At 65.9% G+C, this 27,040-nt stretch overlaps 1 protein-coding gene across 30 annotated transcripts in view; it reads right to left on the bottom strand.

The window, feature by feature from the left end:
• The window catches only part of PLEC (plectin), a 55,894-nt gene that overhangs the window by 11,988 nt on the left and 16,866 nt on the right, over positions 1 to 27,040 (bottom strand). For 2 of the 30 annotated variants that reach the window (XM_032467807.1, XM_032467820.1), the window contains 30 exons: positions 11,625 to 11,686; positions 11,323 to 11,337; positions 11,100 to 11,189; positions 10,756 to 10,791; positions 10,183 to 10,260; positions 10,008 to 10,100; positions 8,962 to 9,128; positions 8,241 to 8,356; positions 8,058 to 8,164; positions 7,853 to 7,972; positions 7,686 to 7,781; positions 7,394 to 7,521; positions 7,054 to 7,147; positions 6,363 to 6,517; positions 6,011 to 6,281; positions 5,850 to 5,927; positions 5,603 to 5,764; positions 5,326 to 5,430; positions 5,111 to 5,206; positions 4,747 to 4,872; positions 3,450 to 3,602; positions 3,217 to 3,371; positions 3,007 to 3,133; positions 2,736 to 2,919; positions 2,501 to 2,658; positions 2,230 to 2,408; positions 955 to 1,093; positions 494 to 850; positions 332 to 415; positions 46 to 150 (listed from right to left, as the gene is read on the bottom strand). In XM_032467807.1, the coding sequence (XP_032323698.1) occupies positions 46 to 150; positions 332 to 415; positions 494 to 850; positions 955 to 1,093; positions 2,230 to 2,408; positions 2,501 to 2,658; positions 2,736 to 2,919; positions 3,007 to 3,133; positions 3,217 to 3,371; positions 3,450 to 3,602; positions 4,747 to 4,872; positions 5,111 to 5,206; positions 5,326 to 5,430; positions 5,603 to 5,764; positions 5,850 to 5,927; positions 6,011 to 6,281; positions 6,363 to 6,517; positions 7,054 to 7,147; positions 7,394 to 7,521; positions 7,686 to 7,781; positions 7,853 to 7,972; positions 8,058 to 8,164; positions 8,241 to 8,356; positions 8,962 to 9,128; positions 10,008 to 10,100; positions 10,183 to 10,260; positions 10,756 to 10,791; positions 11,100 to 11,189; positions 11,323 to 11,337; positions 11,625 to 11,686 (3,836 nt within the window). The other 28 variants (XM_032467808.1, XM_032467822.1, XM_032467809.1 and 25 more) reach the window with 26 other exon arrangements.

Raw genomic sequence — 27,040 nt, 5'->3', positions numbered from 1 at the left:
CAGTGTAGGCTAGAACCACTGGCCAGCCCTGCCCCTCAGCCTCACCTCCTGGATGACACTCTCGGACCCAGACTGGACCTTGGGCTTCTTGGCTGGGGAAGCCACTGGCTCAAGTTGTGCCTTGTATGTGACCAGCTGGAGCTCGTAGTCCTGTAGGGATGCACTGGTTGGCCACCAGCTCTGCCCTCCCACCCTGCCCCTGAAGCTGCCCACAGACTTTCCCAGCATGGCCTGGATGGGGGGGGGTGCCCTGAGGTCCCAGGCCCACCGTCCACACATCCTCCCTAGAACACGGCCTGCTAGAGGGTGGCAGCAGGCCACAGAGCCTCACCTTGATGGCGTTGATGTACTGCTTTGCGAACCTCTGGCACTCCTCCACCTTCTCCCCGTGGCGCTCAATCTCCTCCAGCAGCGCCTGGGAGGGCAGGGTGGTCAGCAGCCATAGGGTGCAGCTCCACCCCGCCCCACTCCTGCCTACCCCGCCCAGGCCCACCTTCTCCTGCCGCAGCTGCTCTCGCACAGCCCGGCTGTTGGCCAACGGCACGGCCTGGATCTGCTCCTGCCGCCGCTTGGCGTCTTGCAGCCAGGAGTCCAGCGGGTCTGCGCTCTCACGGTAGTAGCGCAGCTGGCGGCCCAGCTGCTCAAGCTCGCGCTGCCGCACGTCAGTCTGGGACAGCACGGCCTGCCAGCGCTCAAGCAGCTGGGTGACCCGCTCACGCCAGCGTTCCACCTCCACGTCCCGCTCGCCATGCCGCTGCTGCAGCCGCTCACCCACCTCCTGTGCCCCCCGCAGCTCGTCCCGCAGGGCATCAAACACAGGCTGCTGTGCCTCCGCCTGGGCCCGCAGCTTCTGTTGGGACCAGAGGAGAGGATGCTGTTTCAGCCCAAGGCCCCTGCTGCTGAGCCCCAATGCCTTCCGGCTGTCACGGCAAAGCACAGGCCTGGCAGCAGTACCTTCAGCGCAGCTTTGGTGGCCTCAAGCTCTGGGAGGGCGGCAGGCACAGCCTGGGCCTCCTTGAGCTGCTCTTCGTGGGCCTTGAGCACGTCCTCAGCCCCCTGTGTGCTGCGGATCACCAGGCTGATGGTCTTGAGCCTGGGGGAAGACTAGGGCTCAGAGCTGGGGTGGGAGATGGGCTGGGAGCAGCCAGCCTAACACAGTGGAACCAAAGCCCTGGTGACCAGCTGACCCCTCTGGTCATGGGCTTCAGGCAGAAGAACCTTTGGCATAGGCAGAAGGTGGCTGGGGACCCCCTGGCCATAGGGGTGCTCCAGCTCCAGCCCGAGTCCTGGAGGGAGGCTGTGCTGGCCAGGGGAGCAGCGAGCTCCAAGGCCCTGTGGCAGGAGAATCCCCCATCAGCCTGCCAGCCCCAAGGTTGGGTGATGGGGACACGACATGCCTGACAGGGACACTCCTTCCTAGCAGCTGGGGCCGTGTGATGAAAGGGTGGGTAACAGTCTACCTGAGGAAGGCCAGGCCCTTGGAGGGTGGGCCAGGGTGGGGCTGCGGGGAGAGGGTGGAGGAGTTCTCGCTTAGCTTTTGAAGGAGGTCTTTGATGATCTCTGCACATCCTCATTAAAGTGAAGTGCAGGGACAGAAGAGGCGCCCGTGTAGGGGGTGGGCGCAGGGAGGGGAAGGGGCCCTGATGAGGACTCTGCATTCCCCAGGGGCACTGGGGCCAGAAGGGCCTGCTGGGGAGGGGATCGCCCTCTACGGTCTCACCAACTGCCCACCCCACCACCCTCTGCAGGGCTTAACCCCCACCTTCAGCCAAGAAGTGCCCCCTTGAGGTTGCCAGTGTCCCAGTGTGGCCAAGCCCCTGGTCTGAACCTTGCCAGCCACAGGCCACCTCCCCTTTTAGCAGCTCCCACTCTTCTGACCTCTCTGCCATGGGGCCCCGGCCCTCCCCTCTGCCCAGCCGCCTTTAACACCTTAGTGACACCCCCTACCTCCTGACTGCCTGGTCCCACAAGCAGGGTCCCACCAATCACTCCTCCCACGCCACCACAACCCTTCTTACCCCATGTCCAGTCATCAGGGAGACCTGCTATCAGGGCAGGTCAGGACTGAACTCCTCCCACCACCTCCCAGATGCCCACCCTGGCCCATGCCCACCGTCCCTTGCCCAGATCCCTCAGCAGACCCCACCTTGGTGCCCCCATTCCCCTGCCCCTCAGCCTGTCCCCCTCAGCTCTGCTGTGAGCCCTCCCACCGCAGACAGGCGCACTCACTTCTCCAGGTAAATGGCAGACAGGCTGCGGACCTGCTCCAACTTGCCCAGGGTCAGCTCCAGCTCTGAGCGTAGAGTTGGGGCAGCGGGTGACGGCTCAGGCAAGGCCAGGACCTTCTCGGCCTCAGCAGAGAGGCGGGCGACCCCCTTGCCCAGCCCCTCCACCTCAGCCTGTGCTTTCTGAAGAGAGATGGAGGAGGATGTAAGCTGACCCTGCAAGCCCCACACACAGCACCCCTGGAACCCGGGGGGTGGGGTGGGGCGGGGCCTGCCTGCTGCTCTGCGATGCGCTGGGCACATTCCCGCGCGGGCTCCTTGTCCAGTGGCAGGCGCAGGCGGTGCACGGTGCGCGTCTCACAGGCCTCCAGCTGGAGCCGGATGTCTTTGAGCTCGGAGATGCAGCGCTGACAGCGGGACTCCTCCTGCTCGCCTGGGGAACACGGCCCACTCACACACCACCCGGCCGGGGCCTCCCACCTGCACCAGGCTGCCGCCGCCGCCGCCTACCCTGCTCCAGGCTCTGCAGCAGCTGCTGGTAATGGCGGCTGCAGGATCCATACTCGCGCTCAGCCTGCAGCCGGTCCTCGGGCCCGAAGCCACCAGCGTCCTGGCTGTCCCGCAGGAAGGCCTGGTAGTGCAGCTCCAGGCTGCGCAAGGCTTGGCGTTGTTCCTCTGGCTTCAGTGTGCGGAACTGTGGCGGGGCACGAGGGCTGAGCACTGGCTGCAGGAAGACACTCCCACCCCGCCCCGCCCAGAGGGCCCTGCAGGGCAGTCATACCGTGACCAGCGACCAGGAGCGGATGAGCTGCACATCGCGGCTGAGGCTCTGCCAGGCTAGAAGGCTCTTCATGTCCGTGTGCAGCTGATGCCACAACGCAACCAAGGCCTGGTGCTGAGCCTCCAGCCTGGCAGATCAGGGGCAGGGTTAGAGGCGTCTGGGCACCTACCCAACGCCACCCACTCCGGTCTCCAGACCAAGATCACTCACCTGGCGATGGCCTCCTGGGCCTCCTGGTTGGGTGGGGGTATGAGAAAGCACACGGAGGGCACGGCGGCCTCGCCACCAGAGCTGCTGAGCACCTTCCAGTGGAACGGCTGCGCAGGGCCCACCAGTTGGCACGCATCACCCTTGTGCACGGTCACCTACGGCAGCCAGAGCGGTCACGGCATGGCCACACCACGCCCCACCTCCCGGGCCCAGCCCACCTGGCCAGGCCTCACCTCCACCTGCTTGTAATCGCACACGGCCAGCAGCGGTATGTGGCCCCGCACAGGGTGGGCTGGGCTGCGGGGCTTTAGCTGCACGATGGCCTTGGCCCGCTTGGCCAGGCCTGAGAGGTGCCCCCTGTACTCGTTCAGCTGGTCCTTCTCATCCTGCAAGGCAGAGGTGGGTCAGAGACCATCACCCAGCATGAGACACCGAGTGTCTTCACAGGCCCCCAAGCCCACCCCAGGCACCCCTCACCAATGCCCTGAAATCAGGGGGTCCTTCGCACTGCCTCTGGGAAGCAGTGGGGCTGAGCACTTGGCTGGGACGAGCCCCTAGGGCTTGGACCTCAACAGATCCCACTGACCCTCCTTCCTTCCTAGTTGGGACTGAGCGCCCTCCCCCTGCCCCCCAGGTCACACACTGCATCCTTCAGGGGCGGGACCCCGGCTGCACTCCGGCCCCAAAGTGTCCTCTTCCCTCTGCCCTCCCTTGTCCTGCTGAGGAAGTTTCCCCACCTCCTCCCATCCAGCCACTCTGAGAGGCCAAACCACACCTAGGACTGTGTAAGGCTGCAAGTTGGAGTCCACCTAGAAGCTACCTGCACCTCTTCCGCCCTCTCCCAAGCCAATGCTGCACATGAGGGGGCCTCCTGGACCCCCCCCCCGGGCTTCACTGACCCCAACTCCTGACCACAGGATTTCCCAGCCAGCAGAGCCTTCCAGCCTCCTCCCACCTCCACCACTCTGCCAAGCACTGCCAGAAGGCCCTGGAGCCCTCCTGGGTGCCCCCACCCCTGCCCCAGGGCACCTGAGTACCACACTCAGTGGCCTCTCTGCCCTCCTCAGCCCTTCAGACTGTGCCTGCCCCAGACTTTGTCAGGCCCAAGATGCTGGTGGACCCCCTACAGTGAAAGGGCTGGCAACAGAGCAGCTGACTCAGGCCTCTGTTCAGTCCGGGGGCTCCAAGGGTTGGGGCTCACACCAGCTCTAGCCAGCTGCCTGCCCCTGCTCCAGGACCCTGCTCATAACCTCTCAGTTCTCCCACACCCCTGCCCGTCTGCACTGACCTCCGAGCCCTATCATGTCTCCTCCAACTGCTGCCGGCCCCTTTAGACCCCTACCTCCAGAGGGACCTTTCCAGAGCATCAGTGCAGCCCAGACTCCAAGCCAGCCTCCCCCAGTGCTCCACCCAGCCCTTGGACCCCACTGCCCACTCCATCCCCACAGTCCATGAGGGTCTGGGCCTCAGCACCTGCCTCTCATTGGGCTGCAGAGCCCTGGGCCCAGCAGAGGCTGGCAGCTGGCTCACCTGGGCATCCTGCAGCAGGTCCTCAAGACGAGTGACGGTGATGGAGCGATCGCAGGTGTACTTCCTGCGCAGCGTCTCCTGCAGCTTCCGCAGCTGCTCTTCAGCCTCCCGCACGTCTGAGAAGAACTGGGGCAGCAGGAAGGGGTCACCCTAGGCCAACGGCCCGAAGCTCTGGCCAGAGCCGCCCCAAGATGGGCTTGAGGGGCTGGGCCCGATGACGGGGGGGATTCTGGTACAAGGTCAGTAGCACAGAGTACACAGCGGCCTGCCCGCAGCCGCATGGACAGAGCGGCCGTGGAGCGGGGACCGCGGCTGCAGGCTCCTCAAGGGCACTGCGGCTGAGCAGGGCGGGCTGAGCTCTCACCTGGAAGTAGGCGGTGTTCTCCTTCAGGTGCGCCTCCACGCAGCAGCACAGCTGCAGCATCCAGCTCCACTGTGTCTGCAGGGCTGCCTGGAAGGACTGCAGCACGGCACACGTGCTCGTAAGCCCTGCGCCTCCGTGGGGGTCCGGAAAGTCCCCCTGCAGCCCCGCCCTGCCCCACCCTGGGGGTCCAGGGGCCCCCAGCAACCCCGCCCCACCTCCACTGTGGGCCGGGCGGGGTGGTCTTCCCGAAGCAGGCGGTCGCCGGTGTTCTGGATCTCCTTGATTTTCTTTTCTTTCAGCTCCAGCTCGCGCATCAGGGCCTGACACGGAGGCAGTGGGTCTCAGGGACAGGGTCAGGCCCATGGGTCTGCCTGTCTCCCACCAAACACCCGCTGGAGGCCTGGAGCTGGACCAGAGCCGCCACCCTGAGGGGCTCCGACCTGGGAGGGGGGTGGTCATGGAAAGGCCTGGAGAGCCAGCCGCCCGCCTCACCGAGTAGCTGTCCTTCTTGGCGGCCGTGTTGGTGCTGCGCTCGCTCCAGTCGAAGCCCACCTCCTCGTCCTCCTTCTCGCTCAGCCACATCAGCTCCTTGGTGGCAGCTGCCACAAAGCCATGCAGGCTCTCTAGGGACCTGAGGCGGGCCTTGGAGGAGTTCTGTGGGCGGGCGGGCAGGGGGGCGTGTGTCAGCCACCACAGCCCCGCACGCCTGCCCCAGCTTCCCGCCTGGCCCCCGACTCACTAGCAGCTTGGCATACTGCAGGTCCAGCCGACCTAGGCAGTCTCGGTAGGCGCCCCGGGTAGCCGGGGAGAGCTGGCCCTGCGGGAGGCGAGGAGGCGTGAGGCCTGTGGGGGCCAGGCCCTGGCCCACGCCTGCTGCCCAAAGCACCGACACCCGCTCACCTCGTCAGTTCGCGCCCGCTCGATCTTGGCCCGGAACTCCTCGATGGACTGGTGCAGGCCGCGGTGGCTGCCCAGCTGCGCCTCCACGCTGGGCAGGTCCACGCCCCACTCGGCGCTGTCCACCCGGCGCTGGTTCTCCCCCACCCAGGCCAGCAGGTCCTGCAGGTAGCGCAGCGTGGCGTCCTCAAGCTCGGGGTGCCTTGGTGCGCTCCGCAGACGCAGGTTGTACTCAGTGCGGATGGCCACCAGGCGCTCGTGCAGGCGGTACACCCTGCGCACAGCACAGGCAGGAGTCAGGAGGGTCAGTGGGGCTGGGCTGCCCTCCCCAGGCCCTGAAGGAGGGTGCACCCACCTGCGATACATCTGCTCGCCCTGCGGGTGCCGCCCATCCTTGAGGGTCTGCACATCGTTAAACAGCAGCCGGATCATGCCGTCCGCCTTGTCCAGGTCCCGCTCCACCTCGCCCGCTCGCTGTGGTGCCTTGCCTGTAGCCAGCAGCCGGACATCCTGCAAGGTGGTCGCCCTGACTCAGGGACTGGCCAGGCCCACCTCCCACCCACCTGCAGAGGGCTCCCCCACCGCCTTTCCCTTTCCTTCCCCACCCAGCACCCTGCATCTTTCTGAAGCTTCTGGTCAAACCCCAGCCCTCCACCCTGCGGGGTAACCGGGATTAAGTCCAAAGGTCTCCACTAGGTCCCAGGAGCCAGATGCTTCATGGCCTTGTCCACAGTTCCCGTGCCTTGTCCTCCACCACCCACCACTAGAAGTTCACCTTAAGAGAGCCCCTGGCCAGGCCAAGGCAGTCTTGCCTGTGTTGGGCCCCAGGGGGTCTGGGTCCCTCCCTACCACCCTCCCAACAGAAAGCAGCTTCAGGGCGGGCCTGGTGCCCAGGAGCTGGCTCTGCCCAGAGCTAGCGGTCACAGCTGGCTGCAGGCCAAGAGGGAGGAGCGGGCGCAGGCTGCAGGGTGTGGCAGGTTCAGGGCTCCTCCCACCTCCCTCCCTCCAGCTTCCCTGCCCAGGCGCCCCCTCTTCCCCAGCCTCACCGACTGCAGTAGGGCGTCGGCCTGGTTCAACTGCTCCTCGCACAGCCCGGCCTCCATCTGCAGTTTGCTGACGATACGCTGAAGACACTCCAGCCTGCAGCCCAGAGCACCACAGGACCCACTGTGAGTGGGTCAGGTCTCCAGGCCCCCCGCCACAAAGCACAGCTCCCTCCTGCCACGGGCCTCCCCGCCGGGCTGTGGCCCACAGCTGAGCTGGCCCAAGTGTGGGTTTCCCAGCCTGGGGGGGGATTTCCTCCCCAGGCAGTGACTCACCCTCGGGCGGGCGGCTTCCCTGCCCAGGCGGGGCCCCACCCCCCCCCCACCGCCTGCACCCGCCCACCTCTCAAACTCGCTGCGGAGCTGCTTCTCCCGCTCCAGGATAGCCACGTGCAGCTTGCCCCACTCCTTTTCCACATCCAGTGGGTGGTAGCCCGGGGGCACCTTGAGCTGGCCTGCTTGTACTGCCCCCTGTGGAAAGGCGCCTCGTTCAGCAGAGGGGTGGGAGTGCCAAGCTACCCAGGACCTCAGCCCACCCAACCTGAAACAGCCCTGGTCCCAGCTCAGTAGTGAGGCCAGGCCAAGCTTGCTCAAGGGACACTCCCAGGCCGTGGGTTCCTGTGCACCCTGCTCACCTCCAAGGACTGGAAGATACCCTTGGACCGGTTCTTATCCGCCTCCTTGGCTGGAAGCTCTGTCTCCTTAAACTTCAGGAACTGGCACCACAAGATCTGTGAGGACAAGGCTGTTAGGAGGGGCCACCACAGTGGGCACAGGGCCCTGGCTGAGCAGGTAAGCCCACCTCGATCTCCTCGAAGCTGGAAGGGAAGCGGCGCTCCTCGAAGGCAGCTGTGTGCTGCCGGACCCACTGCAGCAGCAGCACCACCAGCTCCCGGTACTCCTGCCAGCGCAGCTGCAGCTCCTGTGCGGGTGGGCAAGGGGCCGTCAGGGGCCATCAGGGCTTCCCCCCCGCCCCACCCCGCCGGGGCCTGCTGGCCAGCACTCACGTTGGCCTTCACCCCGTCCTGCACGTCAGGCACACGGGGCATGGCATCATACAAGGACGAGACGTAGGTGATGATGGACTTCTCGTCGGGCTGAGGGACGTCCACGTCTGTGGGCGAGGTGGGGTCAGAGGGGCCCCGGCAAGTGGCTGGGATGGGAGAGGGAGGAGGGGCAGAGGCACGTACCCTCAGGGTCCAGGAGCCGGGTCACCCCCAGATCCCGCTCTGCCACGGAAAAGGCCTGGTCCAGGTTCTCCAGGTTGGTCTGACGATACACCTTGTTCATGTCGATAAGCATAGGCCTACGGGCAAAGGGGCAGGTGGGTAGGCAGGGAGGGGGCGGCACAGGAGCAGGGAGATCCCCACACACAGACCCCAACCCCACACTCACCCTGGCGCCCAGTCCTGCCCACATAGGCAGCCCATGTGCAGGCACTGTGTAAGCCGGGACCCCTGCTCCCCAGGAGCTCAAAGGGCCTACAGTGGGCAGGGGCCCAGGGGGTGTGCTGGTCAGCCTGGGCTCCCCAAGCCACCCTGCCCACCAGACTTCAGGTCCTGGGTGGGGGCTGAGATCCCCTGAAGGCTGACCCCACCGTGGCCCAGCCACCCAGTCCCCTTCCAGGGCCTCCACATGAAGCAGACGCTCACAGCTGTGAGAACCAGCAGCCCACTGTTCTCGGCTCTGTGGAAGCCAGCGCTGCCTCTGGAAGGGCCCAGGAGGAGGCAGGAAAGGTGTGGTAGGGCTGGGCAGGCTGGCACTGGTACCCATCCCCGCGGGCAGTGGGTTCCCATCCTCAGCAGACGCCTCCTTGGCACACTCTTTGCCCCGACATGTTTGAAGGTGCCCAGCTGAGGAGCTGCAGGGAGCCCCTGACCCTCAGCTCCTCCCCGCGCCTGGGCCTCATACTTGTGCCGGTGGATGATGGCGTTGAAGAGGCGGCCATCGCGCCAGCTGGAGGTGAAGTTGTCACAGCGCAGGCCTTGGTAGCCCTCCACCATGCGCTGGGACCACAGCAGCAGCTTCTCCTTGGCCGTCATGTCCTCCGACTGCCCGCTCACCTGGATGTCTGAGATCTGCCCCACACAGTGGGCAGGAGGCAGGAGCTCAGCCATGGCCACCTACCCTGCCTGGTGCCCAGTCTGGGCACACGGGAGCCACCCAGCCAGTTGAGAAGAGCGGGGCCCACGGGGGCCCCTCCCACGTCCAGGGGGCTGCTGGAACTCGCCACACGTTAGCGTCACAAGCCCAGGCCGCTCCAGGCGGCAGCTGGCATGGAATGTCAGACCTCCGGCCCCCACGGCTGCCACAGGGTGGGTGCCCTGGGCTCCCTGGGCCTGGGGCACACCCAGCATCCCCGAGGCAGCCATGGGTCAGAGTTGGGGGAGGGTGGGCGCGGGAGAGCAGCAGCAGGCACCAGAGCACCAGAGCACCAGAGAGTGCTCAGAGGCCCCAAGCATAGACAAGGCTGTTAGGAGGGGCGGGGCGGGTCTCTGGGGATGGGGCATGCAGGGCCACAGCACTGGCCCAGTCGGATCCTTCAGGCCCGGGTCTGCCTAGCTGTCTTGCTGTCTGTTCACCCGCCTGCCTGTCCCTGGCTATCTGTCTGTCTGTCGGCCCGCCCGCCTGTGTGACTCAGCTGTCGTGCCAACCAGGCTCTGCCTGCCCAGCTCTCAGATTTGTGGCTTCCTGTGCTGCTGGGCGGGCAGTGGGTGAGTCAGCCAGTGCAGAGGGTGCTTCTCCAGAACCTTCCCCAGGGCAGGCGGCTGCACCAGGAGCGAGCAGGGAATGCATTCTTCTGTAGGGAGGCTTTGCAGGCCCTGCCCAGCCAGGGCCAGAGGGCACGGGATAGGCAGGCCCCAGAGAGAGGCCTGCACCCTCAGGCCATGGAGCTAGCACAGGGCTGGGGCGCTGGCTGGCAGCAAGGTTCTGAAAGGATGCCCAGGCCACTCTACCTGGAAGTGCAGGATGATCGTCCAGATCAGGCCGAGGGTCAGCTTGGGATTGCCGTCAGCGATGTCATCGTTCCTGATGTTCACCAGCTTCACCTGCGAGCAAGCTGTCCTCAGTCACACCCGCAAGCCAGCAGGGAAGGGGGCGAGGGGCCTGTGGCCAAGAGGGCAGCCTTACCTGGCGGTGCCGGAGATAGTCCAGGGCGATCTGAACGTTCTGCAGCTTGTGGAAGCGCATCCTCCCCTTCTCCCGGGGCTGTGAGAGGAGGCAGGCTGGTCAGCATCTCCAGAGCCAGGGCACAGCCTGGCCGACGCCTGCAGCCCCGCCCAAGCTCAGAACCCCAAGGCATCTATAGCGATTGAACGAGTGTCTTCCCCACTGGGGCAGCAGCCCCTTCTGTGTCCCTGTCTACCCACCCCAGCTGGGAAAGGCGGGCCACTGGCCCGGAGGCCAGGCCCAGCAGGGGCTTGGAAAGTCCAACGGCCAGGCTTCAGGGAAGGAAGGAGGGGGTGGGGAGGAGACAATAGCCAGGAAGCCCCGGGTGGAGGGCAGTGGCTTTGGGGGAGGGGGTCCTCCTGCCCAGTCTCAGGCAGTGCAGCAGGCAGGACAGCAGGCGGCTCGACGCGGGGTCATCTGCCCTCCCGCGTACCAGGTGCAGGCGGGGCTGCATGGGCCGTCAGCCCCGGGTGGGCTGGGCTCGTGGCCTCAGGGAGCCCACCTGCCGCGTGGCCAGCGGGCACAACCACTCACCAGGCGCGAGCTCCTGATTACGTCCCGCTCTCTTGGCTGCCGGGCCAGAGCAGGGCAAAAGGTAAAGGGCAGAGGTCAAAGTTCAGAGTCCAAGCAGCAGAGAAACCAAAGCAGAGCAGAGCATGAGGTTACTGTGTAAAGGCTCCAGCACGGAGAGTGGCAGGGCCAAGTGCCCACGGCACAGGGCTGAGGGCCACTCCCAGGCGAGGCCCGACACTCTAGACCAGGAGATGCACGCAGTAGGGGGTGAGGCCAGGCTGAACATGGAGCAGGCACGTGGGAAAGACCCCAAGGAGGGAAGGCAGGCGGGGCCACGGAGGGGGCGGGCAGGCGGGCAGACGTACCAGGCTGTCCCCTGAGAGCACCTCCAGGAGAGAGATGAGGTTGTGGCCATCACGGAGGTCTTCGTACAAGTCACTGATGTGCCTCTGGGCCTGCAGGGACAGAGGGGCTGGGCTGGCTGCAGGTCCCTAGAACCAACAGGCCCTGGAGCAGGGCGGGCACTGACCCCAGAGGGCATAAGGCAGGAGGCCCACAGAACACGCCCACCCCCACGGAGTCACCTACCTCTGCCCTCCAGTGCTACACAGAGACCGGGAGAGACGAGGAGGAGGAGGAAAAAGACAGGAGGCAGGAGACAGGAGCGAGCGTGGGGAGGAAGAGGACAGAAAATGACAGGTTTCAGAGGTGAAAGGTTAGCTCTCAGGACAGCGAAGGGTGATCAAGAGCAGGTGGGTGGCAGGAGGGGTGGGGACCTTTGCTCAGGCTGGAGGGCCAGGGACACCCTCCTCCGCCCCCATCCACGATCTCCTCAGCCCCTGAAGCCAAGTGCGTGCACACACACGCCCATGTGCACACACACCACCAACCTTGATGAGGTGTTTGTTGACCCACTTGGTGAAGGTTTTCTTCTGCACGCGGTCCCGCTCATCTGGGAGAAACAAGGCCAGGTTACCTGGAGCCTGGGAAAAGCCCAGAGAGCCTCCAAGAGGTGACCACCATGCAGGCAGTGACCTGAAGAAGACCTCAGCACCACACACTGAGACCCAGTCTCCTGGTCCCTACCCCACCAGACTGGCAGAGACCGGGGACCCAGTCAGCCCTGGCTGGGAGGGGAGGGGCTGGGCACACGAGGTGCCCACCGCTCATCCCTCTATTGTCTCCCTCCCAAGAGGGGAGGGTCTGGAGCTGCCAGCCGCACCCAGAGTGGCTGGCAAGTCCCAACCTGCCCCACCCCCACACATGCTGCCTCTCGGGGACCTGGGTAGACGTTCCAGGCCAGGACCCAGGACTGGGCAGGGATGTGGTGAGGGGGAAGCTCTGTTCTCTCAACAGGCAGTGGGCACCCCCCCAGACCAAAGCCCTATACCCAAGGCCCAGAGGCCACTACCAGCCTCACCAACATAGGCCAGCCCTCTTTGTGTGGGCAGAGTTTGCTGCCCACTGCCCGCCCTGGCAACTCAGCACCTGGGCCAGGACAGCACACCGCCCACACCCCCAGCGCTTGTCTCAGAGTCTGTCCCCAAATTCAGACCCTCAGCGTTTGGGCCCCACCCCCGCCCAGGGCCAGGCTTCCTGCCGCAGGACTAGGCCCTTCCTGCCTCATGCCTGCCTGGCCCAGCAAGGAGTGCCCGCTACCTTTCTTGCCCTCTGAGGCCCTGAGCACAGCCAGGTAGAGGTTGTCCTCCGAGCTGGTTCTCTTGGGACCCAGGCCCTCAGGCTCGGGCACGCGGAGCCGGTGCTGAGACATGGTGCTGTCCCTGCCCTTTTTCAGCGCTCTGTCCCTCGGCCCCCAGGTGCTGCGTCCTGTGCCCCGCGTGCACACAGGCGGCTGAGGCTGGCGCCGCAACAGCACTCGCTCGGCGGTGGCGGTGGCAGGCTGGGCTCAGCTCGGCTCAGCTCGGAGCCTGGTTGGTGTGGCCACTCCCTACCCGCCCGACTCCCCAGTGGCTGTCCCCGCCCACGGGAGCCCCACCCCGCCCTGCCCACCCCCTCCAGTGAGGCAGCCCCTCCCCCACAGCCACACCCACACCGGGGCAGAAACAGGAAACCCAGGGGTTTCCTCACCCACTCTGCCTGCTGAAACCCCTGGTGGGGTGGGGGGGGGAACCTGGAGGTTGGAGGCGACCCGGCACCTCACTGCACACAGACCAGTGCCAGGACCACAGGAAACCACATGCCATTCACATGGCCACTCCAGAGGAGGCCTTCACTACAGGGAGGGTGCCTGAGTGTGGCTGGGCCCAAGGCTGCCCCTCAGCCGGTCCACCTTACCTACCAAAGGAGCTCTAGGAGGGTCCCCCAAGCTGAGGGACTTGGGGGCAACTGCCCATCCTTTCCTCGCAGACCCCCTAAATCACCCCTCCTCATAATCCATGCCCTACACCCAGCCCCTACGCCCTGCTAGGCTCCACCGTGGTCCAGGGCCGGGCAGGCCTTTCCCAGGCTGCCCACCAAGCCAATCCTGGAGCAGTGCCCCATCTGAAGGCAGAGCACACGGCAGGGCAGGAGGGGGCACATAGCTGAGCGCTGACTCACTGGGCAGGACCGCTCAGCCCTGAGCTGCAGGAACTCTGCTCCACGTTGAGGGGGGGGGGGGGCGCTGGGGCCAGTGGGGAGCACCTAGAGGGGGCCCAGCCAGTGAGTCAGGGATGGGGAGGGGGCCCAGGCACGGTGACTCACAGACAAGGAAGCCGCACCTGGGGGCAGTGGGGGCAGGATGGGCGGCGGGCTGTTTACAGTCGGGTGGGGCTCACAGATAGCCGCGATCCAGGGCTGTAAAGGTGGAAAGACAAAGGGCACAGGGGTGCTGCCTGGCTCTCTCCAGTCTCGGACACAGTTGCCCACGGCCCCACAGGGACTGCCCAGCTGCCCGACCACCGCAGGAAAGAATGCACCGCCCTGACCACAGAATTTTCCAGTTGGAGAATCCGGCTTGATGGGATCCAGCTGTGAGCCGCCGCCCCTCCCCCTTCCCCAGTGCCTTCAGGCTTCTGTTCCGGGAAAAGCTCACCCCACCCTCAGCCCTGCTGCCCCTCTGTGGCCACGGGAGGGCGCCCAAACCCCGCAGGGTAGGGTTGCCAAGCCAGGCCCAGCTGGTTATACCCCACCATCCCCAGGCCTGGGGCACAGCCAAACAGACTTCTGGGGCTGCCAAGTGTCTCACACCCCTCCCCCCACCTCTGGAGATCCCCCTGGGGCCCCAACCTCAGACTCTGAACCTGCTCTACCTTCCAGGCCGGGTCTGCAGAGGCCCTACCAGCCCCCGCCAGATGTCAGCTCTTCACTGTCCAGAGGTGCTCCACAATCCAAATCTCGCCCCACGTCTGCTAGCGCTCCCAGTACAGTGCACACCAGGAATGTCTCACCCCAGCACACCCACCTGCCCCTCCCCAGGTCTGGAGCCTGCAGAAATGCCTTCTCCCGAAGATCCCCCATCTTAGCAGTTCAAAAAGCCTGTAATTGAGCACCTGCTGAATGCAGGCTCTGGGCTAGTCCAGCAGTAACAGGGAGATGGGGTCCCTACCTGCAGGGGTAGGGGTGTCATTCTGGTGAGGGCAAAGACACCAGAGGCCCCTGGGGATGAATCAGGAGCTGGGAGCAGGGAACTCCAGGAGAAGCTATAACCTGGAGGCACCAGGGCCTGACATCCAAGACGGGTGAGCCCCCAGCCCAGGCCCCAGCCCAAGCTGCTTCTCCAGCTTTCTCCCTGCCACTGAGGGCCCTCCAAAGATGCCGTCTCGCTGTCCTGTGTGGAGTTCACCACCTCCCAAGCCCAGCTCCGGCAGCACCATCCCCCTGGAAGCCCTCCCGCCTCTGGTGCCTCCTCCTCTGAGCTCTTCCCAGGGTCTCAGAGCTCATCCTCTCCCCCCACCTCCACAGCCCCTCCCTCCCAGCCTTGCCTGCCAGTCCCTTGTCCCTAGCTGTGGATGTCCCCTTCCCTGTCCATCCTATTCAGGCCCTCAAACCAGCAGACAAAACAGGTTGGCCCAGCCCCGTGTGCCCCAGCAGGCCATACTGCTGCCCTCTCCGTCGGCCTTCCCAGGGCATTCCCCCCAGCACTGATGCCCGGACACATCTGCCTGACCCCAGCACTGATGCTCGGGCACATCTGCCTGACCCCTGACCACCAGCTCAGTGTAACCTAGAGCTGTCCATGACTCTCTGAAGAGTATCGCTGCCCCTTTTACAGATATGGAAACTAAGGCTGGAGGCCCCACAACCAATGAAGGCGCTCCCGGGCAGGAAGCTGGCCAATCGAGAAGGGGACCCCGCTGCGGCTGCCAGGGCGGCCGAGGGCCTGGAGACCCGCCCTCAGGCCCTCCCTCCCTCCGCACACATCCCGACTGCCAACCGGCCGTTGCACGGAAACCAAGGCCGATGCCCAAGCCACCCCGCCCCTCCCCCTCCCCCTGCTCCAGGGGGAACAAAGGGGCAGAGGAGACCTCACCCTGCCTTCCTCCCCAGGTGTTTCCGGAACAGAGCCTGGGGGCGGGGCTGCACCTGGGCCGGGCCCCGCCCCCTTCCAGCGCAGGCGGCTTTTCCCTGCGGAGACTGGCGCCCCCTCCAGCCATCGCCCCTCCTGCTGCACCCACCTACGCAGCACAGCTGCCGGTAGAGGTAGCCCCTGCGGGCCTGCTCGCAGCCCCCATCCAGCCAGCACGGCCGATCCAGCACAACCTCCTTCTGCGCCTCAAAAGCGACTCCCGCCCCCCGTGTGCCAGTGGCAGCCATGAGCCTGGGTGCCCTGGGGTTTGCCCACGAGGACAGCAAACAGGACAGCGCGGCGTGTCTGCCTTCCAGCCCACGCTGCGAGGCCGACGCTGTGCACTGCACAGCCTCCCCCGCTGCTGCCGCCACCGCAGCCGGCCTCGGGCGCTCAGCCCGGACGCGAAAAACCTGCCCCTGGCGGGCGCCCCGCCCAGTGTGGGCCTACAAGCCGCGCCCCTACTTGGAGGGAAAGGATCTAGCTTGGCCTGGGGGACTGGGGGCAGAGGGAGGCTGCTCTGGAGGACAAAGAGGCCTGGGAGCTCCCAGGACTGACATATAGGGGACAACGCTCGCAGCAGGACTGGCGGGAGGTGGGAGGTGGTGCGAGCAGAAGGGTGGTGCCACCAGGGGGCTGAGAACAGCCAAGAACAGAACAGCCGCCAAAGCCTCCAGGGGCACCGAGGGCAGAAGGGACAGGGAGCAGGCCAGGACAGCGGCCACAGGGGAGCCCCTTCCTCACATGGGAACAGGGTACAAAACCAAGCTGAAGGAGGGAGGGAGGGCCCAACCAGAGGGGAGAAGCCCTGGCCCTTGCACTTTATTGAACGTCCCTGCAGCTGAGTCACCAGCTACTTCCCAGCCCCCAAAGCCACGCCTAGAAGCCCCGTCCTGACTCACACCACATGTTCAGCAGGCCTGGCACCCAGGCCAAGACTGAGCAGGCCTGCTGGGGGCAGCCCTGGAAACTCCCACACCCCAGGGTATGCCCAGTGCAGACCCAAGCACAGTCTGCATGTCCTCATTGGGGCAGCCCCTCTGGCCAGAACCCCGATCCCCATTGCTACCCACTCCAGCTCATTCACTTGAGCAGAGGCAGGCCCCACCCGGTCCTGGGCTGGGCACAGCTGCCAAGGGCTGTAGCCCAGAGTGGGTGACCCGGAGCAGGGGGAGGGCAGAGCATAGCCTGGCTACCCATCTGGAGGCGTTCCTGGGTCCTGGCCCGGGGTGCTCAGGCACCTGCCTCACCCTCTGCAGTGGGCAGGGAGGCTCTGCCCAGGCCCGGCCACACCCTGGTCCTGGTGAGGAGCTCTACTACGACCTGCCCCAGGACACCCGTTCTGCACCTGCCAGCTGTGGTTTCCGTACTGACAGTCACCTGTGCTCACCTGGTCCCTGACAGCTAGAGAGGTGCCTCCCTTGTTGCCCATTCCCCCAACCCCCATCCGGAGGTCCACTCCAGCCTCTCCTTCCTTCACACCTCTTCCCAGTAGGGGGCTCCAGGCTGATGGAGCCACAGAGCCCTGGTCCTGCCCCAGGGAAGGGGGGGACCGTGTCCCAGTGCTTCGCTCAGGGACAGGAAGGGGAGGGCATAGGGAAATATAGGGGCGGGAGAGAGGCGGCCCCTTGCCCGCCCCGCCCCCAGCCCCCAGCCTGGGGTGGCAGCTGGTGGCAGCAGCCCAGGTGGTAGCCACCAGCGGCCTTACCTTGCTCATCCTGCACCCGCCGGCGCCCCCTGCGCCAGTGCCACACAGCGGCCAGGGTGACAACATGGCCCACGACCACCAGGGAAGGGAATAGGCTGCCCGAGGGCTCCATGGCTCTGGATCAGAGCAGGCGGAGCCGCCCTTCAGAACGGCTGTGTGAGGCCGGCTGAACCCCTCCCTCCCCGAGTGGAGGGCTGGTGGGGGATGCCCGGGACCAAGGACCGCCCCGCCTGCAGGACCGCCCTACCACACTGTCGGCCCAGAGACAAGTCCGTCGTCCGCTGCACTGCTGCACAACTGTGCTCCCGCCCTCCCCCCTCCCGGCCAGTAGGCGCTCCCCACCCGCCTCCCACGGTGCCCGCTCAGCTGTCCCAGCAGCAGAGCTGTCACGCTCAAGGTTAGCTGGAGCCTTAACCCCTGCTTACCCAGGGCCACACCCGCTGGGAGGAGGGGCCTGTGGGGAAGCCTGGGCAAGCCACGGCCCCCCCCAGCACAGCCTGGGCAGCCTCAGCACAGTCTTCCCCCACCCAACCCCCACCCCCACCCCACCAGGAGGGTGACCGTGCTGCCTGAGCACCCCATTCTGCCTCCAAGGGTGCCCTCTGGTGACAGCTGCCAGCGCCGAGGGGATGCATGCCAGGGCCCCAGCCCTTGCTGGCCTAGGGGCGTGCAGCTGACCCAACAGCTCTCAAAGATGAGTGAGCCGAGCTGCCCCGGAATCCCAAAGCCCCCCACGTAGGACAACAGGAGGGAGGGGCCCGGAAAGCAGGGAGCCGGGGGGTGGGGGGGGAAGGACCGAGCCCCCTGCCCGTCGCCCCAGCTGGGCTCTCACAAGGATTTCAAAGGCTGCCCCACCTACCCGGCACAATCTTCATTGGGGACAGTGGCAGGAGCCCAGGGGTCCAACAGGGAGCGGGTGTGGTCACAGGCCCCTCGGAGGCGCAGCAAGCCGGGCAGTGGCAGTGGCGCCGGGGAGGAGGGCACAGCGGTGCTGCTGTCAGCAGCAGTGCCTGTGTCTGTGGGGGAGGGGAGGGTGGGCAGGGGGCCCGGGGATATAAATACCCGTGGAGGGCAAGCAAGGCCCGTCACTTGTCCAGACTTAGAACATGACGTGCGGAGGGAGGGCACCGGGGCCCGCAGCCTTTGCCGGAGCCCTGTCTGACTGGGAGGCGCTGCCCGACGCTCCCCACAGGCTCCCACGGAGGATTCTGACAATAAGAAGCCTCCTGGCGTCAGGGTCCCCCTCAGAACAAGGCCTGGCACTGGCACTCAGAGCCTGGGGCTCATGTCCCCATGGAATGGGGCACAGCCCGCCCGGCCCACTCTGTGGGGTGTGCACTTGCAAAGGCCACACGGGCACGGGCCCCCCCCCCCCGCACAAGTCACCAAACACAACACCTGGCCCAGAGGGATGGGACAGACTCCCCAAGGTCACACCTCAGGCCAGAGACCTAGGCGGCCCCAAATCTGGCTGGGCCACGTGAGCGCCTACCCAGGACACTACTGGTGTCTGCCCTGGCCCCACTCCAGAACCCCACAGCCGCTGGCTAGCAGAACATGTGGGGCCAAGGTCCCTGGCAGCAAGCAGGCCCACGTCCCATCCTGGACTAACCTGGCCCCAGTACACTCAGAAAACAGGACGTGCTGGGGTCACAACCCTGCTCCTCTCCTCCCAGCAGCCTGGACCCCCAGGCACTAGCAGGCAGGGTGTTCGGGTTTATACCCAATTTTGTAGCACTTCCACAGGTCAAGCTCCACTCTATTTTAATCCTCAGAGAGCACTATGTAGTAAGTCCCATGCTATTATCCGTTGTACAGATGGGGAAACTAAGGCACAGAAAGGGGAGCTCGCCTGCGGCCACACAAGGCTGTGATGTCAGCCCAGGAGGTCTGTCTGGAGTGTGCTGTCAGCCTGCAGCAAAGCACAGCAAACCATGCTTGGCCTCTGACCACCAGGGAAGGGGTACCCTGGCCCATGTGGGGAGACCAAGGCAATGAGGAGGCGTGGAGGCGTGGAGGGCTGAAGGGATGGAGCCCACCCAAGCTTCCTGCCCACCAACCTCGTGCTTCAGAAGCTCAATTCTGAAGGAAACTGGCCTGCACTGGCCAGCTCTGGAGGCTGGGACTGGGCTGGGGAAGCCTCAAAGGAGCCGGGGACTCTAACAGCAGGGGGAGGACCAGCCCCTGGAGTTGAGTGCCCCTCTTGGGTGACAGCAGTGTTCCACCACCCCACAGAGGGCAGGGCCTGCCGCTCCCAGACGCCTCCATCCCACTCAGACACGCCCCCTGGCATCTCTGAGAGAGAGCCCTGCTCTTCCCTGCATCCCTAAGTTTGGCGTCTCCAGGGCCCTAGACACACGCTGACTGGGAGAGCCCAGCCCGGCCCCAGCTGGAGGCCTCCACCCCTCCCTCCTGCACCCCTGCAGCCCCCTGCCCAGCCCTGCCCTACCTTGGCCCAGCTGAATCAGCTCCTCCATGCTGTACCTGTCCATGGCGGCCGCCCACGGGCCAGGCAGCTCCAAGAGCAAGCAGAGAGGAAAGGAAGGGAATGCAGGAAGGAGGGAAGGGGTGGGAGGCAGAGGGAGGGCTCGCTGGAGCCTTGGCCTCCCCACCCAGCTCTGGGAGATGTGGCTCCTCCTCACAGCCACCCCTTAGTCAGCAAACTGAGCAGAACCGAAGCCCAGCGGACCGACGGGTCAGACCAGCCCGGGGGGTGAGTAGACCAGCTAGCCTGCAATCCCAGGGCCATCAGGCACAGCCCTCAGGGCCAGCGGTCTTCTCCACTGTGCCTGCCCTGCCCAGCCCACCCCGAGGGCCCCACCGGCCCGCCCCTCCCTGGCCCCTCCAGGCCCCTGGTTCCCTCAGCCCCATCCCTGCCACACCCACCGCAGCCAGCCTGGAGGCGGCCGTCTGCCCTGGAAAACACACCTTCGACACCCCTCTGCCCTGTCCCGGCCTCTGCGCGCCTCCCCGGGGCGCGTCCCAGCCAGCCGCTGCAGGGCCCGGTGGCAGGCAGACCTCACCCCGCCACAGCCCGCTTAGAAGCCCATCAGGGCGCCGCAGGTTCCCCGCAGACAAGCCAAGTACAGAGCTAGGGGCTGTCACAGGGCTGGCTGGACCCACACGTCCCATTGCGTGCGGGGCTCCCTGCAGCCATGGGAAGAGCGGGGCAGCTCCGGGCGCTGACGCCACGGGCCCTGTGGACAAGCCGTGTGGGAAAGTCCGGAGCGCCTCGTGGTCAGGAGAAGCAAAGCCCCAAAGGCCACCTGCCCCTGATGCATAAAAGACGCCGCTGGAGCACACGTGCTGAGGGCTTGCAGTTGCCACCGTTTCTCTACGGGTGTTTAGGTTCATTCCAAATTTTGAGCCAGGCAAATCATTACTACTTAAAAGGTAAGTGAAATTCACATATAGAAACTCAATCTACTGGCTTTCCATCACACAAAGTAGCCCGAAGTTCCTCGCCCTCCCCCCACCTGGCCTCTCCCTGCTGAGTGGCTCCCGGCTGAGTCTTCATCAGTCAGGGCTCATCTCAGAGCACCTCCTCAAAGGGGCCCTTCCTGACTGCTCCCTCTCCATCCAGTTCATGCCCAGATCTGGAGGCTCCCAGCCAGAGACGCAGTCTGGGTCTGGCTGGTATGTGGCTGGACACATGGTGGTCACCTTCCCACATGGATGAGCAGACCACTGGGGCACAGGGAGGGGGTGGGGCCTCACGGTGGGGACCGAGGTGCAGCAGGCCCAACTCAGTGCCCTGCAGTGTCCGCGGCTCCCCAACCAGGGCAGCCCACGTGACCGAGGCCATTCTGATGAGCAGTGCAGCTGGTCCCTCACACTCCTGGCCTGGCCCCTCTGCAAACTGACTGGAGGGGCGATGCTGTGGGGAAGGAAGGAGTCTGTGTGGCCTGTTACTCGAGGATTGTAAAACCTCTGAGAAGTCGTGGGCTCTAAACGTCATTAGAACATCCCTAGCCGGAGTGTGGAGCCATCATGACCCCTGCAGACAGGGACACAGCCCTGTGACACACCCAGCACCCAAGGCACCTGGGCGTCCTCCTGTGCCGAGAGGGGCGCTCGGGTCCCTGAGGGGAAGGAGGGGGGGCCCACACCCGCAGGCCCTGACTCAGCCTGGAGCTGGAGCTGATTTCCTGTTGGAAACTCTGAGCCGCCACTGGCGGCTGTGGCCAGGAAGGGAAGACTGAGTCACCTCCGTCAGGGCTGGGGGGTGCCCTCCCCTCTGCCCACTGCAGCCACACCCAGTCCCCCTCCTGGCTTGCAGCCAACTGCCTGCCCAGCCTGGCCACAGACAAGGAAGAAGGAGAGAAAAGGAGGGAGGGGCTCAAACTCACCACACCCTTGACCCAAGAAGGGGGAGAGGGCTGGCCGGCCAAACCACTGAGGGGCGCAGGGGCAGCAGCGAGGCGAAGGTCAGGCACCTGGCCAGGCACTCTTGTCTCTTTGTGGGAGAAACTGTCGCCCCACCGACAGGAGCTGGAGAGGTCACGTGGTGAGCCTGAGGCTGTCCCTCAACCCCACAGCCTCACTGATCCTCCCAGATGGGCTCCCACAGCTTAGCCCTAGTGGGTCCAACCCAGACCAGACCAGAGGTAAGGCTGCCACTCAGCACCTGGGCCTGCCCCTGGCTCCCCAACCCCATTCAGTCTCCCTGCAAGCTGCTCCTATCCACCCTTCTGGCCTCACCCCAGGCCCCCTTGCACCCCTCTGAGACCAAGCTCCTCCCCAGGCAGTGAGACACAAAGATGGAGGCAGGGGCCAGGCCTGCCCTGTGCTGGGGACAGGTGGCCCCACGTCAACACCCAGGCCAGCAAGCTCCAGAAGCACAAGAAGTGTGAGCCTCAAGCGACATGGGACACTGGTTGTCTGCCAACCTGGGTCCTGCAGCACAGGTGCTTAGGGACAGAGGGATGTCCCAGAGCAGGGGCACAGCAAGCGGCTGCTGGCCTCCCCTGGGACAGCAGGACCTGTTCCATCCTCTGGGACCCTGCTCCCATTGGGAAGGACCTATGTAGACCCCAGGCTGGGCCCAGCACCCGCCATGGCCTGGCCTCCTGCCCAGCGGCTAATGCTCCTATCTAGGGTCTGCTCTTCTCCCCGACCCAGGGCTGCCCTTTAGGCCACCACCAACCACAAGCCCCCAAGCACCCAGTTGCAATATCACATCTACACCACAACCACGGGAGCATGTCATCATCCCCACCGGACAGACTCAAGGCTCAGAAAGGTCAGGCAGTCACCCACACTGCTGGAAAGCAGCTGCACCCGTGGCCCACCCAGCACCTCCTCTGCAGGCTCCCACCTCAAGCAGAGAGGGCCTCAGGGCAGACAAGTCACTGGGGCAGGGAGAGAGGTAAGCAGGGCACAGGATGCGGGCAGCGCTGGGAGAGGGCCCAGCTGGTGCGGGGCAGGGCTGTGCTAACAGCTGGTCCTGCCAGTCCAGGCACTGCAAGCCCCACCCCTAGCCCCGGGGTGTGCCTGACGATGGGCTCCTCCTTGGCCTACCCACCCCAAGGTCCTCAAGCCAGGAGGAGGAGCCATGTGGATCAACTGACCAGAGCGCCCTGCGCCCAGGCAGAGAGCACGCCACCTGCTGGCGGGAGCAAAGCTCTTGCACACTCGCTGGCCACCCCAGCCCACCAAGCCCAGGCAAACACACCCCCCGCCCCGCCCCAGCAGCCCCTCCCATCCCCCATTCTGGGGCCAGGACACAGCTACCTGTGGCTGGGGCAGGCTCCGGGCCAGGCCTCGCCAGAGTCCCTGTGGTGGTGGCAGGCACCACAGGGGACTCAGATGCCCTCTCCTCAGGCTCCTTCCGGCGGTAGACCCACCGCTCCTCACGGGCAGGGTCCTCAGCTGGCAATGGCCCCTGCTTGGGCGGGCATCCCAGGGAACCCTGTATGGCCTGCATGTGGGGGGTGCGGCGCGCAGGCATCACCATGGCGACAGGGCGGCGCACACGCTGCAGAGAGGCAGGCACGATCTCCGGTGGCAGGTGCAGGTACTGGCGCAAGTGGGCAATGCCCTCGTTGGTGAGGTACCAGTAAAAGTGGCGCCAGGCAAAAGTCTCCCGTACCAGGCCCCGCGCCCGCAGGGAGGCCATGGCACGCATGACCTGCAGGTTGGTGACGCCTGGCACGTGGGGGTGCAGGCTGCAGGGCCGCCGGTCCTTCTTGGCCACCATCACACCCTCTCGGAAGAGCACCTCGTAAATGGCCCTCAGCTGGTCCAGCGGCATGAGCATGCCAGCCACCATGGCTGCCGGTGAGTCGAGGGCAGCGGGCGGGGCACAGGGAGGAGGCCCAAGGAGGTGCCCACGGCACAAGGTGCAACAGGGCCGACGGGGCAGGCAGGCTGTGCGCTGAGCTCGAGGGCGCGGGCTCCGGGTTTGTGGCTCGCAGGCGCCCGGCTCTCTGGCTCCGTGGATTCCTGCCGGCACTGGGCCTGCCCACCGCTGGCGGGAGCCTCCTGCCGGCCCTCCCCTCAGGACGCCCAGGCCAGCCCCCTCTGACTCAGCAGCATGGGCGGCCCCTCCCACCCACAGCCAAGGGGGCCCCTTACAGACTGGGGGGCACCTCACAGCCACGGCCACCCCCAAGGCAGTCCCCTCCCCTCCCAGGCCCACGGCCCTGCAGCTCCACGTCAGAAATTACATCAGTTTCTAAACACTTCCTTCAAGGCTCCCAAGACTAGGCGGAGGGGGACGGGAGTGGCCGTGGGCCAAGAACCTAAGAGGGTGGCAGAAGGGCAGAAGGGAAGCTGGGAGCAGAGGGCAGGAGGGGGTCCTTACACTGGGAACCCAATTCAGGGTTGTGGTCTCAGGGCCCCATGGATTCACAAGGGCCTGAAGAGGGTGCTGGGCCATGGCGGGAGTGGCAGAAGGGGGCACTTGAGGTCTGCGGAGAGCTGGGGTCTTGGGGGGGGCAGGGGTCTGAGGAGGGAGCTGGGGTCTTGGGGGGCAGGGGTCTGAGGAGGCAGCTGGGGTCTTGGGGGGCAGAGATCTGAGGAGGCAGCTGGGGTCTTGGGGGGCAGGGGTCTGAGGAGGCAGCTGGGGTCTTGGGGGGCAGGGGCCTGAGGAGGGAGCTGGGGTCTTGGGGGGCAGGGGTCTGAGGGGAGTGGCAGGGACAGCTGCTATAGCACATGGGCAGGGCACCACTGGCTGCTGTCCATCAAGCAGGCAGAGGAACAGAGCCCCCACCTCCAAATGCCAGACCCAGACGGTGCTATTTAACACTTCCCATGCCACTCCAGATCCAGGGTGGCCCAGGAATGTGGAGCCCACTGCAAGCCCAAGCACCCTGAGTAGGGCACAGGGTGGGGGGCTCTGAGTGGGGCCACCATCCACCACCACCCCAGGCCAGCTCCCGCAGGAGCCCAGAAACTCTTGTCTGTCACGGGGAACCAAAGTCACCAAGTCTCTGCCACCCTGGGCCTGGCGCCCCTGCTGCCACGAGGCGCCCCACCCGGGGCGGCCTGAGAGCCTGCCTGTGGGCTGGCTGGGCAGAAGCAGGGGAAAGGAGCACCACCCCAGAAGGGGGTCGGGGCCCAAGTGGTCAGGGGCCCACATGAGGACCCTGGAGCCTGCCCAGCCACACCCAGCAGTCACCCCCAGGCCCTCACAGATGAGGCTCCAGCCGTGGACACCCTGTGCCTCCCCATCCCATCCAACAGCCCGCTCTCCTGCTTCCTGCTGGGCCGACCCACACCTGGACCCGCGTTCTCCCGCCTCCCCCTAAGCCGACACACCCATTCCCACCATGCACTGCTAACCCGGGAACTGATTATAAATAGGACGGGGCGAGGGGGGGAATCCTGAGGTGGGAGGCGCCGGCGGGCAGGCGGCCAACAGGCAGCGCGTGGGGGCGGGTTTATGAGGCCGTTGCCATGACACCGCAGAGCCAGCCCCCAACACACGCACACACGCATGCACACGCGGAGTTGTGGCAAAGGAAACTGCAGGCACAGCCAACTGTTCCCACAGCCCTACCCGCCAGCCCTCTGCGGCGCCACTCTCCCTCCACTCGTCCCCTACAGCCAGCCCGGCGGGAAGGGAGCCAGCCCCCAGGGACACCAGCTCGGGAGGGTGGGGCGCCGGCTCAGGGAAAACGCACCGCAGGCTGCGCGAGCGGGCAGCGGCCACGCCCCCTCAGCCTAGCAGCGCCTGCGGACCCTGCCGGCCACCAGGACTGTGGCTTCAGGAACCACATCAGTCGTGGATTCAGGCCAGAGCTCAGGCCAGTGGCCCTTCTCAGCCTGTGCCCACGGAAAGCCCACTCCTGGCCTTTCCGTCAGCCCTCCTGCGCTCCTCGCCTCCTGCCTCACAGCCCCACACTGACCTCCTGTCCCTCCTAGCCGCCCCATACATTCATGCACATTTTCCAGCTCTGACCTCAAAGCATGTCCCCCTCCCAAAAGGATTCCAAGCCACACCTAGGGCCCTCAAACACTGGGACCTAAGCTCTCTATTCCTCCTGTGCGGGCTTGCACGGGTCTTTGGCCAACCCACTCAGCCCTGTCATTCCCCAAGCCATGCCCGGCAGAAGGCTGCAATTTGGGACGCCCAAGGAAGGGGGCGGGGCCCGGGGGAAGTCCTCCTCCCTCCCCAGCCTGCCCTCGGGGGATGAGGGAAGGAGCAGGGAGGAGCCTGGAGCAAGATGTTCCCGCCGGCCAGGCCAGCTCCAGCTCACATCCCACAGCCCCACCCCCACCCCCGCGCCCCGGGTTCGGGCGCCCCCCAGGTCCCAGGGCTGGGAGAACGTCCCTTTCTGCCCTGCCCCCACCCTGCGGGCACCGCCGCTGCAGGTGCTGATTCAGCACTGGGAGGGCTGGGGCAGGCGGACAGGGCGGCCCCCTCCCGCGGATTCGAGGCCCCTCCAGGTTTCCAGGGCAACCAGTTAGGGCCTTACGGCAGCCCCCAGCACCCCCATCCCAGAACAAAGAGCCGCAGTGTGGACTTGCCCGGGGCCAGCCCGCCTGGCGCCTCCCCACAGAGATCCCCAAGGCCCTGACCCGTCCCCTGGACGCTGCGGGGCAGGTCGGCAAGCGGGGCGGGGGCTCTGCAGAGTCCAAGAGAAGAGAAGGGGCCGACCGGTTCCAGAGGCACCCTCCCACTTCCGCCCCGCCCCCCGCCCCCCCCCGAAGCCGCAGCAGACACTCGCTGCAGGGCTGCAGGGCTGCAGCTGGAGTAGCCTTCCTGCCAGCCCCGGGCAGACCCCGCACCAGGTGGAGTCCTGGCGGGGCATGGGCCTGGGGTCTTCTGCGGCTCCAACTCCTCACTCCCAAAGCTGCCCCTGGGGTGGCAGCTCCTGACCGCTGCCCTGCAAGGCCTGCACCCAGCCAGAGGTCACTGCCTGGTCCGCGCCCCCACACTTCCCCGGCTCGGGGCCCGTCCCCAGCCCGCACCTTTGAGGGAGCTGATCTCATGCTGGATAGCTCGCGAGGGGTCCATGTCTCTGTCTCCGCCGGACTGAGGGCCACGGCGGCCGCCACGCAGAGTGCAGCCCCGCACTGCACTGCCCAGGCCAGAGCCGCAGCCTGGGGGAGGAGCTGGGAGGCGCGGGGCGGTCCTTGCCGGCCGGGGCGGGGCTTCAGCTGATCAATGCGCAGGGCAAGGCCGGCCAGCGCATGCTCGTGTCCCTGGTACACAGTGCCCATCCTTCCCCACCCCCTCTCCCTGGCGCCTGACCCCGCTAACTCCAGCCAGACTGCCAGGCCACCAGGCTGGGCCCACCCCACCCCACAGTACCCCCCACCGGTCTCCCTCCTGGCTGCTTCGTGCACGTGGCTTCCCTGAACTCGAAGCCATGGCTACTCACTCCCTGCGGGAGACACCCACCCGTCTGGGCCTCTCCGAGACCTCCTCAACCAGCACCCTGGGTGAGGAGGGAAGGTGGATCCCACCAGGGCAGAGGCTGGAGGCTCCTTCCTCACCACTATTCACTTCCCCACCTTCCATGCCCCATTCGTTGTCTCTGCCTTGTGGCCTCTTGCCTCAGCTGGGGGCCTTCTTCCACACACATGCTCCTCTGGGTCACCTCATTCCATCTTGTGACTCAAAGATACCCTGTACTCCCTGA

This window comes from Camelus ferus, chromosome 25, assembly GCF_009834535.1.
Source record: "Camelus ferus isolate YT-003-E chromosome 25, BCGSAC_Cfer_1.0, whole genome shotgun sequence".
Taxonomy (NCBI): Eukaryota; Metazoa; Chordata; class Mammalia; order Artiodactyla; family Camelidae; genus Camelus; species Camelus ferus.
This window is presented reverse-complemented; position numbering and strand designations above follow the sequence as displayed.